Source organism: Haematobia irritans, chromosome 4 (assembly GCF_050003625.1).
Source record: "Haematobia irritans isolate KBUSLIRL chromosome 4, ASM5000362v1, whole genome shotgun sequence".
Taxonomy (NCBI): domain Eukaryota; kingdom Metazoa; phylum Arthropoda; class Insecta; order Diptera; family Muscidae; genus Haematobia; species Haematobia irritans.
In genome coordinates this window covers 214,469,722-214,483,645 of record NC_134400.1, presented here as the reverse complement: position 1 = coordinate 214,483,645, position 13,924 = coordinate 214,469,722, and the positions used below count along the sequence as shown (strand labels likewise).

The window sequence follows — 13,924 nt, the reverse complement described above, 5'->3', positions numbered from 1 at the left end:
TTGTCAAAATTTTATTGCTAAAGAAAATTTTGTCAAAATTGTATTTCTATAGAAAAATTTGTCAAAATTGTATTTCTATAGAAAATTTTGTGAAATTTTATTTCTATAGAAAGTTTCGTCAAACTTTTATGTCTATAGAAAATTTTATCAAAATTTTATTTCTATAGAATACTTTGTCAAAATTTTATTTTTATAGGAAATTTTGTCAAAATTTTATTTCTATAGAAAATGTCAAAATTTGTCAAAATTTTATTTCTATAGAAAATGTTGTCAAAATTTTATTTCTATAGAAAATTTTGTCAAAATTTTATTTCTATACAAAATTTTGTCAAAATTTTATTTTTATAGAAAATTTTGTCAAAATTGTATTTCTATAGAATACTTTGACAAAATTTTGTTTCTATAGAAAACTTTGTCAAAATTTTATTTCTATAGGAAATTTTTTCAAAATCTTATTTTTATAGAAAATTTTGTCAAAATTTTATTTTTATAGAAAATTTTGTCAAAATTTTATTTATATAGAAAATTTTGTCAAAATTTTATTTCTATAGAAAATGTTGTCAAAATTTTATTTCTATAGAAAATTCTTTCAAAATTTTATTTCCAAGAAAGTTTGATCAGTTTTTGATTTCTATGTTAAAAAAATGTAATTTCTAACAAAATGTTATTTCTAACAAAATTTTATCACAATTTTATTTATGTGTAAAATTTTATCAAAACATTATTTCTATAGGAAATTTTTTGTTAAAATTTTTTCTATAGACAATTTTCTAAAATTTTACTCCTAAAACACTTTTTATTAAAATTTTATTTTTTTACCAGAAATTTTACTAGAAATTTTGTTCCCAAAGAAATTGTTTTCACAATTATATTCCTAGAGAATATTTGGTCAGAATTTTATTTCTAGAATATTTTATCAAAATGCCAACATATTAATTCTATAGAATATTTTTTGCCAAATTTTTTTTCCAGACAATTTTGCCAAAAGTGTATTCCCAGAGAAAATTTTGTCAAAATTTTATTGCTATAAAAAATTTTATTCCTGGGGAAAATGTTTCCACAATTTTATTCCTAAAGAAAAATTTGTCAATATTTTATTTCTACAGAAAAATTTTATTTCTAAAGAAAATTTTGTTAAAATTTTATACCTAAAGAAAATTTTGTCAAAATTGTATTTCTATAGAAAAATTTTTCAAAATTGGATTTCTCTAAAAAATTTTTTCAAAGTTTTATATCTATAGATAATTTTATCAAAATTTTATTTCTATAGAATACTTTGTCAAAATTTTATTTTTATAGAAAACTTTGTCAAAATGTTATTTCTATAGGAAATTTGGTCAACATTTTATTTCTTTAGTAAATGTTGTCAAAATTTTATTTCTTTAGAAAATGTTGTCAAAATTTTATTTCTATAGAAATTTTTTTCAAAATTTTATTTTCATAGAAAATTTTTTCAAAATTTTATTTTCATAGAAAATTTTGTCAAAATTTTATTTCTATAGAAAATTCTTTCAACTTTTGATTTCTATAGAAACTTTTGCCAAAATGTTTTTATTTTGTCGCAATTTTATTTATGTGGAAAATTTTATCAAAATATTATTTATATAGATATTTTTTTCTACAGACAACTTTTCCAAAATGTTACTCCTAAAAAACTTTTTGTCAAAATTGTATTTCTATAGACAATTTTATTTCTAGAGAAATTTTATTTCTAAAGAAAATATATATATATATTTCGATAAAATTTTTTTTAGGCCAAAGTTGGCAAAATTGTACAGAAAAAATGTTGGCAAAAAATATTCTATAGAATTAATATGTGGTAAAATTTTCTAGTATTTGTATTTAAATTACACGACACGTCATTTCCCATCGAGTGTAGCTATTGGAAAGGCTATTATTGACTTGGGAAAAGTCAACTATTTAAAGACTTTTTGGTTTACATCATTACTGGTGATGACAAGTGGATAAATACACGCGAAAACAAAATTATATAGTTATCCCGATCATACCTCAACATCGACGGAAAAGGCGGATATCCATGGAAAAAAGCTTATGCTATGTACCTACACCGAAAAAAAAGTTTACTATTTTTTATGAAAAATGAACTAACCCATAGTAAGAATGACCATGATTTGGCGCCAAAGATTTTTTTCATCTAGATAAGTTCATGATTTTCTTATAAATTAGTTCATGTATTGCATCGTATTTTAGTTCATTATTACTATGCTGTGGGAAGAATATAGTTAAACTAATTCAAAATATTCCTGCTATCCGGAAAAATTAACAATTTTTTGGGAAACTTGTATTAAGAAATTGGTTTGAAATAAACTGTTTGTCGGTATAATTTTCAAAAAAGTAGAGAAATTGAGGAATCAAAGGTACAACAAGCCTGTATACAACTAAGAAATTTTTCGTACAAAACAAGTCAATTTTCTATAAGCACCAGTATTTTATTTCAAAAAATTATTATTATATTACACAAAACTATACAATAAAGGAAATATTTTTATTCGTACGATGGATGCAGTTACTTGTCGGTAGTTAGTAATTGCTTATTCAAAACAGTAATATTCAATGTTATTAGGACTAACTAATTAATTTAAATTTCCATGTTTTCTATCCATATGAAAGATATATGCGGCATAAGTTGCTATATTCATTGAATTGTTGTCCAATTTCATCGATTTTGGCTAACTTTTGTTGGGCGGATTTTTCTTATAAGCATCTGAAATTGCAAAGTTATACAAAATCTACCTGCAAATAAAAATAATTATTTTTAATAAATTGAAATTTTGGTTTTATTAAAAACGGACAAAATACCGTTTATAGAAAAACTTACCACATTGAAAAATCCATCCAGTGGGTACATTATTTGAATCACATCCATGGACTAATGGGGCGTTATTGAAATTATTCTCAGAATATATTTGAAATAAAAAATATTATAAAATTAGACATAATTTCCACTTTTCAGTATAGCATTTAATATTTAAGGTGGATATTAATTTCGAGTTTAGCGGCTAAAATCGAAATTTTCATGATAAGTTTTCTTTAATAATCCATTATAAAAAATAATTTTATAAAAAACTTGGTTTGGGCTATTTTCCATCAAGTTTTATGTAAATTTAGTGATTTTTTTTGATTTTAGCGGCTAAACTCGAACTTAGTACTCACCTATAGGAATTGCTGTAACATAAAAAATATAGATTCAAAAACAATTGTTACATCTCCAACCTGTGATCCAGATGTAGAATAAATATAAATCATCCTATTACCACTCATGTTGTATATTTTTTATGTAAATCAATTAAAAATCCGCACTAATTTTAAACTATTAACAGAAATATACAGTTCCTTAATCTGTTTTTTATCAATAAAAAGCGTTTTTGATTACTCTAACATCACATCATTCACTTCTCACTTTCTAAAATATATTTTCATTAATAAACACCAATACCGCACGTACAATTTCGCAAAATTAAATCCACGTGTGCACTTCATAAATGCATCAACAGAACTGAATGCAGCAATAAAACTCAAAGACACAAATAGTCATAAAGGATACATACCGTAAAGAAAAACAACTCCACACACACACACGATCCCTTTCTGATCTCGCTATTGCAAAAAAACAACTCTCACCACAAAAGATACCAACAACACACAAGGAACATTCCATTGTCTCTAGAATCAAAACAACCAACAACAGCATAAATGACGCAATAACAAACACAAACAATCATACGAGATATACACAAAATGTCTCTAAAAACTCCCTCACATGATGCACTCACATTTTCCAGTAGCACGTTTATTGATTAGTTGGAATTCTATCTATAAGTTAAGGTAAAATATATACCAAATCTATGAGGAATCTATAAAAAATTATATACACCCGTCAAGGATTATATTAACTACTTTTTATTCTACTTTATCTAAAATGTTCAATGTGAGGAAAAAGACTCCAACTTATAATAAAAAGGGAAATAATCTGTAGGAAGCCATCATACGAATCGGTAATGTCGTTAAGTTAATTTTTACTACAAAAATTTTTTTCCATACAAAATTTTTTCTTAGTAAATTGTCCACATTTCGTAGTAAGATTTTTATATTGTCCATGTATTTTTATAATAGAATCAACGATGCATTAACTACTGTGTTGGAAATTTATTTAACGAAAAATCCTTCCCATTTCTTAGTTAGTGAACTAAAAAACATTTACTGAATTTTTATAAGTTTTCCTTTAGCTAAGTTAATTTTCGTTGTGGTTACGAAAAATGAACTATATTACAGTAAATTTGTTGAACTATGTGAAAGTTACAATGGTTCTTAAATTTACAAGACACTTTTTTTTCTGTGTAATGTCCCATGGGACCAGGAGCATTGCATCGAAATGTTCGGACTTTCTACTTTGCCTTTGCTTATTTCCACCATCGCTAAAAATAATCACCTAGTTAATGACAACGGTTCAAGTAAAAAGTTAACATTAGCCAAATCGAATATGCCTCCTTTCCCCTCAATTTTCTATGAGTGGGAGTGAGTTCTTGCTAGTATTCCGGAAAATCGTGCATAGATCTTGAATGTAAACACCAGCCAAAACAGGAAGTTAGAGCTTGCAAAATGTCGGACAAATAAATACCAGCTTATATTTATGTAAACGCCTTCCTATCAGCATTTTTGTGTTTTTGCTTAAACTGTTTAATGGCCAATAAAAACCCCATTAACGTCAACATTGCCTAAAGCCTAACGGAGGTGAATATGGCAATGGTATAGAACACCTAGGGAAATACATAAAAATTTGATATCTACCGAAAAATAAATAAATTGTTTGCAAAAGTCGACATTAGACCTAGTCGAGACTCCATTTCCAAATAAAAAAAAAAATAATAATTTTTAGAAAAGTCTACTTTTGCAAAAGTCGACTTTCTGACTTTTCCTAAATTTTGAAAAATTCGATTTTTTGATTTATTAAGAATTTTGAAAGTAAACTCTCCAAAATTGTCGATTTTCTTTGACCTTCCCCAAATGTTAAAAAATCGATTTTCCCCCTGGCAAGTTTCTAAATACTGACATTTCGATTTTGGCACAAATTGGAAAGTTTAAAAAATTAAAAATTAAAATTTTGTAATATTAATTTTTCGGCTTTCCAACTGTTTGCACAGTTGAAGAAGTCGATTTTTCGACGAAGGTGGAAGTTTTGATTTTGTTTTTAATTTGGAAAACTTTCAAATGTAAACGTTGAATTTTTCGACATTCCGACTTTTACCTAATTTAAAAATATTGACATTTCAATCTTTTTTAAAATTTAAAAAAGATGAATTGCGACCATTCAACTTTGCAAAAGTATAATGTAAAATTTTTCCAGGTTAAAAAAAAATCGAAAAGACTTTTTTCCAAATGTAGAAAAGTCGATTATTCAACTTTCTCCAATTTTTTAAAAGTGGACATTTTGGTTTGTCCAAAATTTGAACAAATCAAAGTGACAACAAATTAAAAAAAAATCGACTGTCGTCTCATCAACTTTTACCGATATCGAATTTTTCAATTTTTGGAATGGTCGAATTTTGTATTTTTTTTTTTTTCAAAATTTGAAATCGTTAAATTCGAATTTGCAAACACCGACTTTGTGACTTTTTCCAAATTCGACTTTTCATTTTTATCTAAATTTGAAAATAACAACTTTCGAAGACTCGAATTATGATAAAATACATCTTTGTGTAAAAAATGTCATTTCTAAAATTCCTACAAAACAAAATCAGAAACGGTTGAAAATCTTAGACTATCTTCAACCAATGGTCCCCTGATGTTGTGTTCTTTTCGCCTGTTTTTACATGCTGGCATCATCGAAAGAAAATATTGTATATTCCTCCTCTAAAAAAGGCAATATTATCGTAGGTTGTTTCCCTTTCCTCCATTTATATGTGCGTTCTGCATCCTTTGATATACGAGTGCAAATAGAATTTTATTGAACATTTCTAAGGGAAATATTTTCCCAAATTTTGTAATTTTTAAATAATTAGAAATGTCAAATTTTCATATTTTTTCTAAATTTGAATTTGAAAGTTGTCTTTCAAAACTCGAATTTTTTTAACAAGTCGACTTTTCAAGTTTTTCCACATTAGTCAATTTTTTTACATTCTTAAGATTTTGAAAAATCGACTTTTCATTTCGGTTTATATTATGAAAAAGTCTACATTCACCTTTGCAAAATTTGGCTTCTCGATTTTTACAAATTTGCAAAAAAATTTAAAGAAATTGAAATATATGAAAATTCCTTTAAAATTTTAATTGAAACAAGTAAGTAAAGTCGGGCGGGGCCGACTATATTATATCCTTCACCCCTATGTATGCCAAAATTTGTGTTACCATCTCAACTACTTTACATTTGCTGGAAGCTATATAAAGGAGACAATTTCAACCAAATTTGGCACAATTATCGATACTACTAAACGTAGTCCTTATGCGAAATTTGAAGCAAATCACGGCAAAACCCTGGATTTTGAGGCCATAAAAGTTCAAATCGGACGAAAGATATATATGGGAGCTATATCTAAATCTTAATCGATTTTGACCATATTTGGCACATACAATAGTATCGTTAAAAGTACGGCTTGTGCAAAATTTAAAGTAAGTCAGGGCAAAACTCTGGTTTTTGAGACCATATAAGTCCAAATCGGGCGAAAGATATATATGGGAGCTATATCTAAATTTGAACCGATTTCAATCAAATTTACCAAGCATTGGTAGAATGTCAATTCTACCGTCTGTGCAAAATTTCACGAAGATCGGTAGTAAACTTTGGCCTCTGTGGTCATATGATTCTAAATCGGACGAAAGATATATATGGGAGCTATATCTAAATCTGAACCGATTTGGCTGATATTTTGCAAGATTTTCGAGATTCATAAAATATTTGAATGTACGCTATTTCAAGAAAATCGGTTGATAAACACTCTAACTATGACCACATCGGCGATAAATATATATGGCAGCTATATCTAAATCTGAACCGATTTTTTCCAAAACCAATAGCGATTGTCTCTGTCCCAAGAAACGGCCCTATGCCAAATTTGAGGACGATCGGACTTAAATTGCGAGCTGTACTGACGGACAGACAGACGGACATCGCTAAATCGACTCAGAATTTAATTCTAAACCGATCGGTATACTAAAAGATGGGTCTATGACCACTATTTCTGGGCGTTACATACAAATGCACAAACTTATTATACCCTGTACCACAGTAGTGGTGAAGGGTACAAAAAGAGTATAAAAATATTGGTGATATTTCTTTTTCTATGTTTGAAGTATATGATAATTATTCGCTTTCATAGTTTATTTTATTTGTTTTTAGTTTAAAAATTCTTTCAGTGTAGTGTAAGTCATTAAAAACAACCAACAAAATAAATTCAAAGAATGTCAAGCGACAAGGAAAAAAACACAGCTCTCTTATCGACGAAAGCTGCTAAGGCAGCACATTGACACCTTAAGTCCTTCTTCAAAATAAAGCAAAGAGAGAGAGAGAGAGACGACGACGACAAAAAATAAAGAAAAATACCTCGACAATGTGACACACTCAACAGAGATTTAAAGATTTGTACGTTACCTTTAGCCCACCAAGTAGTCTACACGACTCACCCACTCAGCCTGTTTGTCATCGCATCTCCCCATCTGGACCACACAATTAAACTATCTTTAGGAGATCACAGGAAACTCGGGAAACTCTATTTGAAGTTCTCTAAGCTTCTCCACATTTCTATGGTCATTAATCTGCAATTGATGAAGGCCAATAAAGTGGCAGTGGTTGGAGATATCCAGACCAACAGACGTCCAGGAAGGAAAAGAGAACAAAACGAAACGAAATCAAATAAAATAAAATCAGGGTAGTCACAGGTGTATGGATATGGGAATATCTTGGCAAAAAAAAAAAACAACCAGGGACTCATTTAAAAACCAAAAAAAAAAAAAACGACCAAATCACACACCCCATACACTCAGGCAATGATGCTAAACTTTAGCTAACCTGCTTCATGACTATGGAGTATTAGTGGCATTAGTTAGTCCCTAAGCTATTGTCATCAATAAGTTTTCCCATGTTTTTCACATTTGTTTTACGCGTTTTCCACAGTTCAATAGTATCAACAACAACAACAACAACAACCACTAAAAGAAAACTTGGCATTGTAAAAAAGTTTTGCGATTTAAATAAATCTCAGCAGAAGGAAATCCTAGGAAAACAACCACAAATCTCAAAATGCCACAGACCAAAGTGGAAATTAAATGCCCTGGAAGTATTGGCGGAAGTCTCATCCAAAAAAAAAACGAAAAGAGAAGGTGTGCCTCTCTTAATGGCAAATCAAACACCCTCCTCGCACACACACACACGCAGAGAATAATGCGATTTAATTCGCAACACAAGTAGCAAGAAATACCCCCTTACCATTAAATACTCTTGCCACAATCAGTTTAGGCATGAGCCACCACAATTTCCTTCTCCCTCCCCCAATCATCCAATAGACCACAATAGATAAAAAGAAGTTGCGGCGGTGTTTGGAGAATTACGTAAATTTGTGTGAAAAATGATAAAATACACCCTTGTGTAATAAATGGCATTTGCAAAATTCCTACAAAACAAAAAAAAAATGGCAAACGGTTCACAATCCTAGACTCTCTTCCTCCAATGGTCCCCTTTTATTTTTGTTTTTTTTTTTTCGCCTGTTTTTACATGCGGGCATTATACAAAGAAAAGGTTGTATGGTATATTCCTTCTTTGCGAAAGGCAAAATTATCGTAGGTTGTTTCCCTTTCCTCCATTGATATGTGCGTTCTGCATCGAATGTCGTTCTTTGATATACGAGTGTAAATAGAATTTTGTTGAACATTTCTAGCGAAAATATTAGCAACAATGCCATGTTGATTTCATTTCATTTTATAATGGGCAAATTCAGTGACAGTGGTTTCAGCGGGTCAGAGTGAAAAGAAATTGGCAACAATCGAAATAATCCCAATACAAAGAATTCCAAAAAAAAAAAATTTGAAATCGATTTCAGAGCCTGGAAACCACGTAGAAAAATAATGTGTTCACCTCAACCATTCTTGAAGGATTTTTTTTTTTTTTTTTTTTTTGGGAGCCAAAAATTTCTGAGATATAAAATTTTAAGATTTGTTGGGATTGACACGAATTATGGCCTACAAACGCCCACAAAATTAGCACACGCTGCACGACAGTGGATCTTTGATATTTTGGCCCATTGCCGATGATGCGCCGTCTTGAAATGATTGACACTTTGGTAGTTTTTAGTGCCAACCTTATTCTCTAAAATGTACCAAAAGTGAAACAGATTGATATTCGGATATTTTGGTGGCCATTATCCGATAGAATTGAAGTGAGAAACATCTCTTTTAAAACGCGTACTGAAAGCAATAATGCTCAGTCCAGGGTTGATAAAGTTGACACTTTTGTGCTTTTTTTGATACATTTGGACTGCCAAAAGCACCGTGGCACGATCGCGAACCATTTGGTAATTTTTCATCACAATTACTCTATAAAGAGTTATTCTGCCATAAATGTGAACGTTTCTCAAATATCAACTCAACTCTAAAAGTTACAAATAGCGGACAGATTACTGTAAGATAGTGTATATATTTGAAATGCCCAGAAGGAGATAATGCTTAGAGCTGGCCCATGAGCCGGTTGCCCCAGTTGGTAGAATTCTACAAAAAATTGTAAATGTTTTCCTGTTTTGTTGATTGGTAGAATTCTTGATTGTGGTAGATTTTCCAGAGAGGTAAAGTTTTCAAAAAATTTCCTATAGAAATAACAGTTTGTATAGAAATAAATTGTTGACACAATTTTGACAAAATTTTCTATAGAAATAAAATGTAGACAAAGTTTTCTATAGAAATAAAATGTTGACAAAATGTTCTATAGAAATAAAATTTTCAATAGAAATACAATTTTGACAAAATTTTCTATTGAAATAAAATTTTGATAAAATTTTCTATTGAAATAAAATTTTGACAAAATTTTCTATAGAAATAAAATGTTGACAAAATTTTCTATAGAAATAAAATGTTGACACAATGTTCTATAGAAATAAAATTTTCAAAAAATTTTCTATAGAAATCAAATGTTGACAAAATGTTCTATAGAAATAAAATTTTCAAAAAATTTTCAATAGAAATACAATTTTGACAAAATTTTCTATTGAAATAAAATTTTGACAAAATTTTCTATAGAAATAAAATGTTGACAAAATTTTCTATAGAAATACAATGTTGACAAAATTTTCTATTGAAATAAAATGTTGACAAAATTTTCTATTGAAATAAAATTTTGAGAAAATTTTCTATAGAAATAGAATGTTGACAAAATTTTCATAGAAATACAATTTTGACAAAATGTTCTATTGAAATAATATTTTGACAATATTTTCTATAGAAATAAAATGTTGACAAAATTTTCTATAGAAATAAAATGTTGACAAAATGTTCTATAGAAATAAAATTTTCAAAAAATTTTCAATAGAAATACAATTTTGACAAAATTTTCTATTGAAATAAAATTTTGACAAAATTTTCTATAGAAATAAAATGTTGACCCAATTTTCTATAGAAATAAAATGTTGACAAAATTTTCTATTGAAATAAAATGTTGACAAAATTTTCTATTGAAATAAAATTTTGAAAAAATTTTCTATAGAAATAGAATGTTGGCAAAATTTTCCATAGAAATACAATTTTGACAAAATGTTCTATTGAAATAATATTTTGACAAAATTTTCTATAGAAATAAAATGTTGACACAATTTTCTATAGAAATAGAATGTTGACAAAATTTTCCATAGAAATACAATTTTGACAAAATTTTCCATAGAAATACAATTTTGACAAAATTTTCTATGGAACTAAAATTTTACCAAAATTTTTTATGTAACTAAAATTTTGACAACATTTTTTATGGAAATAAAATTTTGACAAAATTATCTATTGAAATAAACTTTTGACAAAATTTTATTTAAATTTTCCATTGAAATAAAATTTTGACAAAATTTTCTAAGAAATAAAATGTTGACAAAATTTTCTATTGAAATAAAATTTTGACTAAATTTTCTATTGAAATAAAATTTTGACAAAATTTTCTATAGAAATAAAATTTTCACATTTTCAATAGAAATACAATTTTTGAAAAATTTTTCTATAGAAATAAAATTTTGACAAAATTTCCTATAGAAATAAAATTTTGTAAAATTTTTTTATAGAAATAAAATTTTGAAAAAATTTTCCATAAAAATAAAATATTTACAAAATAACATTTTGTAAAAATTTTCTATGGAAATAAAATTTTAACAAAATTTTTTATAGAAATAAAATGTTAATAAAATTTTCTATAGAAATACAATTTTGACAAAATTTTCTATAGAACTAAAATTTTGACAAAATTTTCTATGAAAATAAAATTTTGACAAAATTTTCTATTGAAATAAAATTTTGAGAAAATTTTCTGTTGAAATAACATTTTGACAAACTTTTCTGTTGAAATCAAATGTTGACAAAATTTTCTATGGAACTAAAATTTTGACAAAATTTTCTATAGAAATAAAATTTTGACAAAATTTTCTATTGAAATAAAATTTTGATAAAATTTTCTATTGAATTAAAATTTTGACAAAATTTTCTGTTGAAATAAAATTTTGACCAGATTTTATATTGAAATAAAATTTCGACAAAATTTTCTATAGAAATACAATTTTGACAAAATTTTCCATAAAAATACAATTTTGACAAAATTTTCTATAGAAATAAAATGTTGACACAATTTTCTATAGAAATACAATTTTGACAAAATTTTCTATAGGACTAAAATTTTGACAAAATTTTCTATGGAACTAAAATTTTGACAAAATTTTCTATGGAACTAAAATTTTGACAAAATTTTCTATGGAACTAAAATTTTGACAACATTTTCTATGGAACTAAAATTTTGACAAAATTTTCTATAGAAATAAAATTTTGACAAATCTTTGTATAGAAATAAAATTGTGACAAAATTTGTTATAGAAATAAAATGTTGACAAAATTTCCTATAGAAATAAAATTTTGTAAACATTTTCTATAGAAAGAACATTTTCCATAAAAATGAAATGTTTACAAAATATGCTATAGAAATAATATTTTGTAAACATGTTCTGTGGAAATAAAATTTTAACAAAATTTCTTATAGAAATAAAATGTTAACAAAGTTTTCTATAGAAATACAATTTTGACAAAATTTTCTATTGAAATAAATTTTTGTAAAAATTTTCTATACAAATAAAATATTGACAAAATTTTCTATAGAAATATTTTAACAAAATTTTCTATAGAAATACAATTTAAAAAAAAATTACTATGGGACTAAAATTTTGACAAAATGTTCTATTGAAATAAAATTTTTAAAAAATATTCTATAGAAATATAATGTTAACAAAATTTCCTATAGAAATAAAATTTTTCAATTTCTATAGAAATAAAGTTTTGACAAAATTTTTCTATAGAAATAAAATTTTGACAAAACTTCCTATAGAAATAAAATTTAAGTGAAAAGAATGTTGTATCCACCTACTTTTTATGTTAGCCTAGTACAATGTGTTATGTTGAGATGTTAATTATTTATGTTGTTAATGTATTTAATATAAAAAAAAGTTTGTTATCAATAGTTTATACTATTAATTTAATTTATTATAATATACTTATTATAGATACATATTTCCTGAAGAAGCAATTCAAAGAAATTGCGAAATATTGAAAGAAAATAATACATAAATATATACCGATCTCAAGCTCGAAAAAACAGAAGACTTTTATTTCGCAAAATACGATAAAAAAAACTAAAAAATTTGTCCAAATCAGTCTAGATTTATGTAATTTTTTGATATTACGTTATTTTAGAACCTTTTGGCTTCTAAAAGTAAATTTTTAATACATTTTTTGTCAACATCAATTATCATCCCTGGCTGAGTCCTGTTGCAATCTCCATGCTCGTCGGATGTAATATTTTTCTGCCAAGGGATTTAGTACTGTCCTTAAGAAATTTTCTCCATAATATTCACATTAAATTTTCAACTGATCTCTTTAGGAAGAAAACCCGATGGTTTGGTTTCTTCACAAACTGCTCAATTTGGAATGACTTCACAAAGGAAAAAGCCAAATTCGGTGACTGCTCGCTATGTTGTAAGCGAACTTCTTGACTAATAAGCAAAGATGGTCTGTATCAAACTTTTTTAGGTTTGCGACTGTCGCAAAGTTGTAAACGTCGTAAACGTCACATACGCGTCGTAAATGTAGAAAAAGTAACAAAAGTCGCAAACTGAAAATACTTTGGTCGCGTCAGCTAGGCAACGAATTCGATGATATCCAAGACGATGGTATGTGTGAAGAAGTGCCTTTGCACGAGTACAGGGTAACCGTGAATTTTCTCGTCATTTCTTAGCTTTAAGTTCAGTCTCCAGTCCAATATAAACCCAAGGTATTTTGCACACTCACCAACGGGAATTTCGATACCACTTAAGAAAATAGGCTTGACCATGGGAAAGCTTTCACAAATTTCTGCAGAAACTCACAGCGAATGCTGTCAAACTAAATTAAAAAATGTTCAGGATTTCTTCTATTCAAAATTTGATTTTCTACAGTAGGTTTACGACTTTTGCGACATACGTATTATACAGTCGCAAATGTATGTCGCAAAAGTCACAGTTTGTGACAGGTCAACCCTGCTAATAAGTTTCCTTTGAGTACTTGCACTTTTTTGGCACTTTAATGCCTTTGGTCCCAGCTCATATTTCAGAATGTGTTGTATTCGTTACCGCCACATATTCAGCTCACGAGTAAGTTTTCTACCACTACGGAATGCAATTCACACTAATCTTGTTTTCAATTTTGGGTC

The 13,924-nt window shown here is 27.3% G+C and overlaps 1 protein-coding gene across 1 annotated transcript in view; it reads left to right on the top strand.

Annotated features, from left to right (window-relative positions):
* LOC142235983 (uncharacterized) overlaps positions 1 to 13,233 on the top strand; it is a 36,156-nt gene extending 22,923 nt beyond the window's left edge. The window contains exon 4 of the mRNA XM_075307234.1: positions 13,118 to 13,233. Coding sequence (XP_075163349.1) covers positions 13,118 to 13,233 — 116 coding nt within the window. The remainder of the gene's footprint in view (positions 1 to 13,117) is intronic.
* Positions 13,234 to 13,924: the final 691 nt, after the last annotated feature.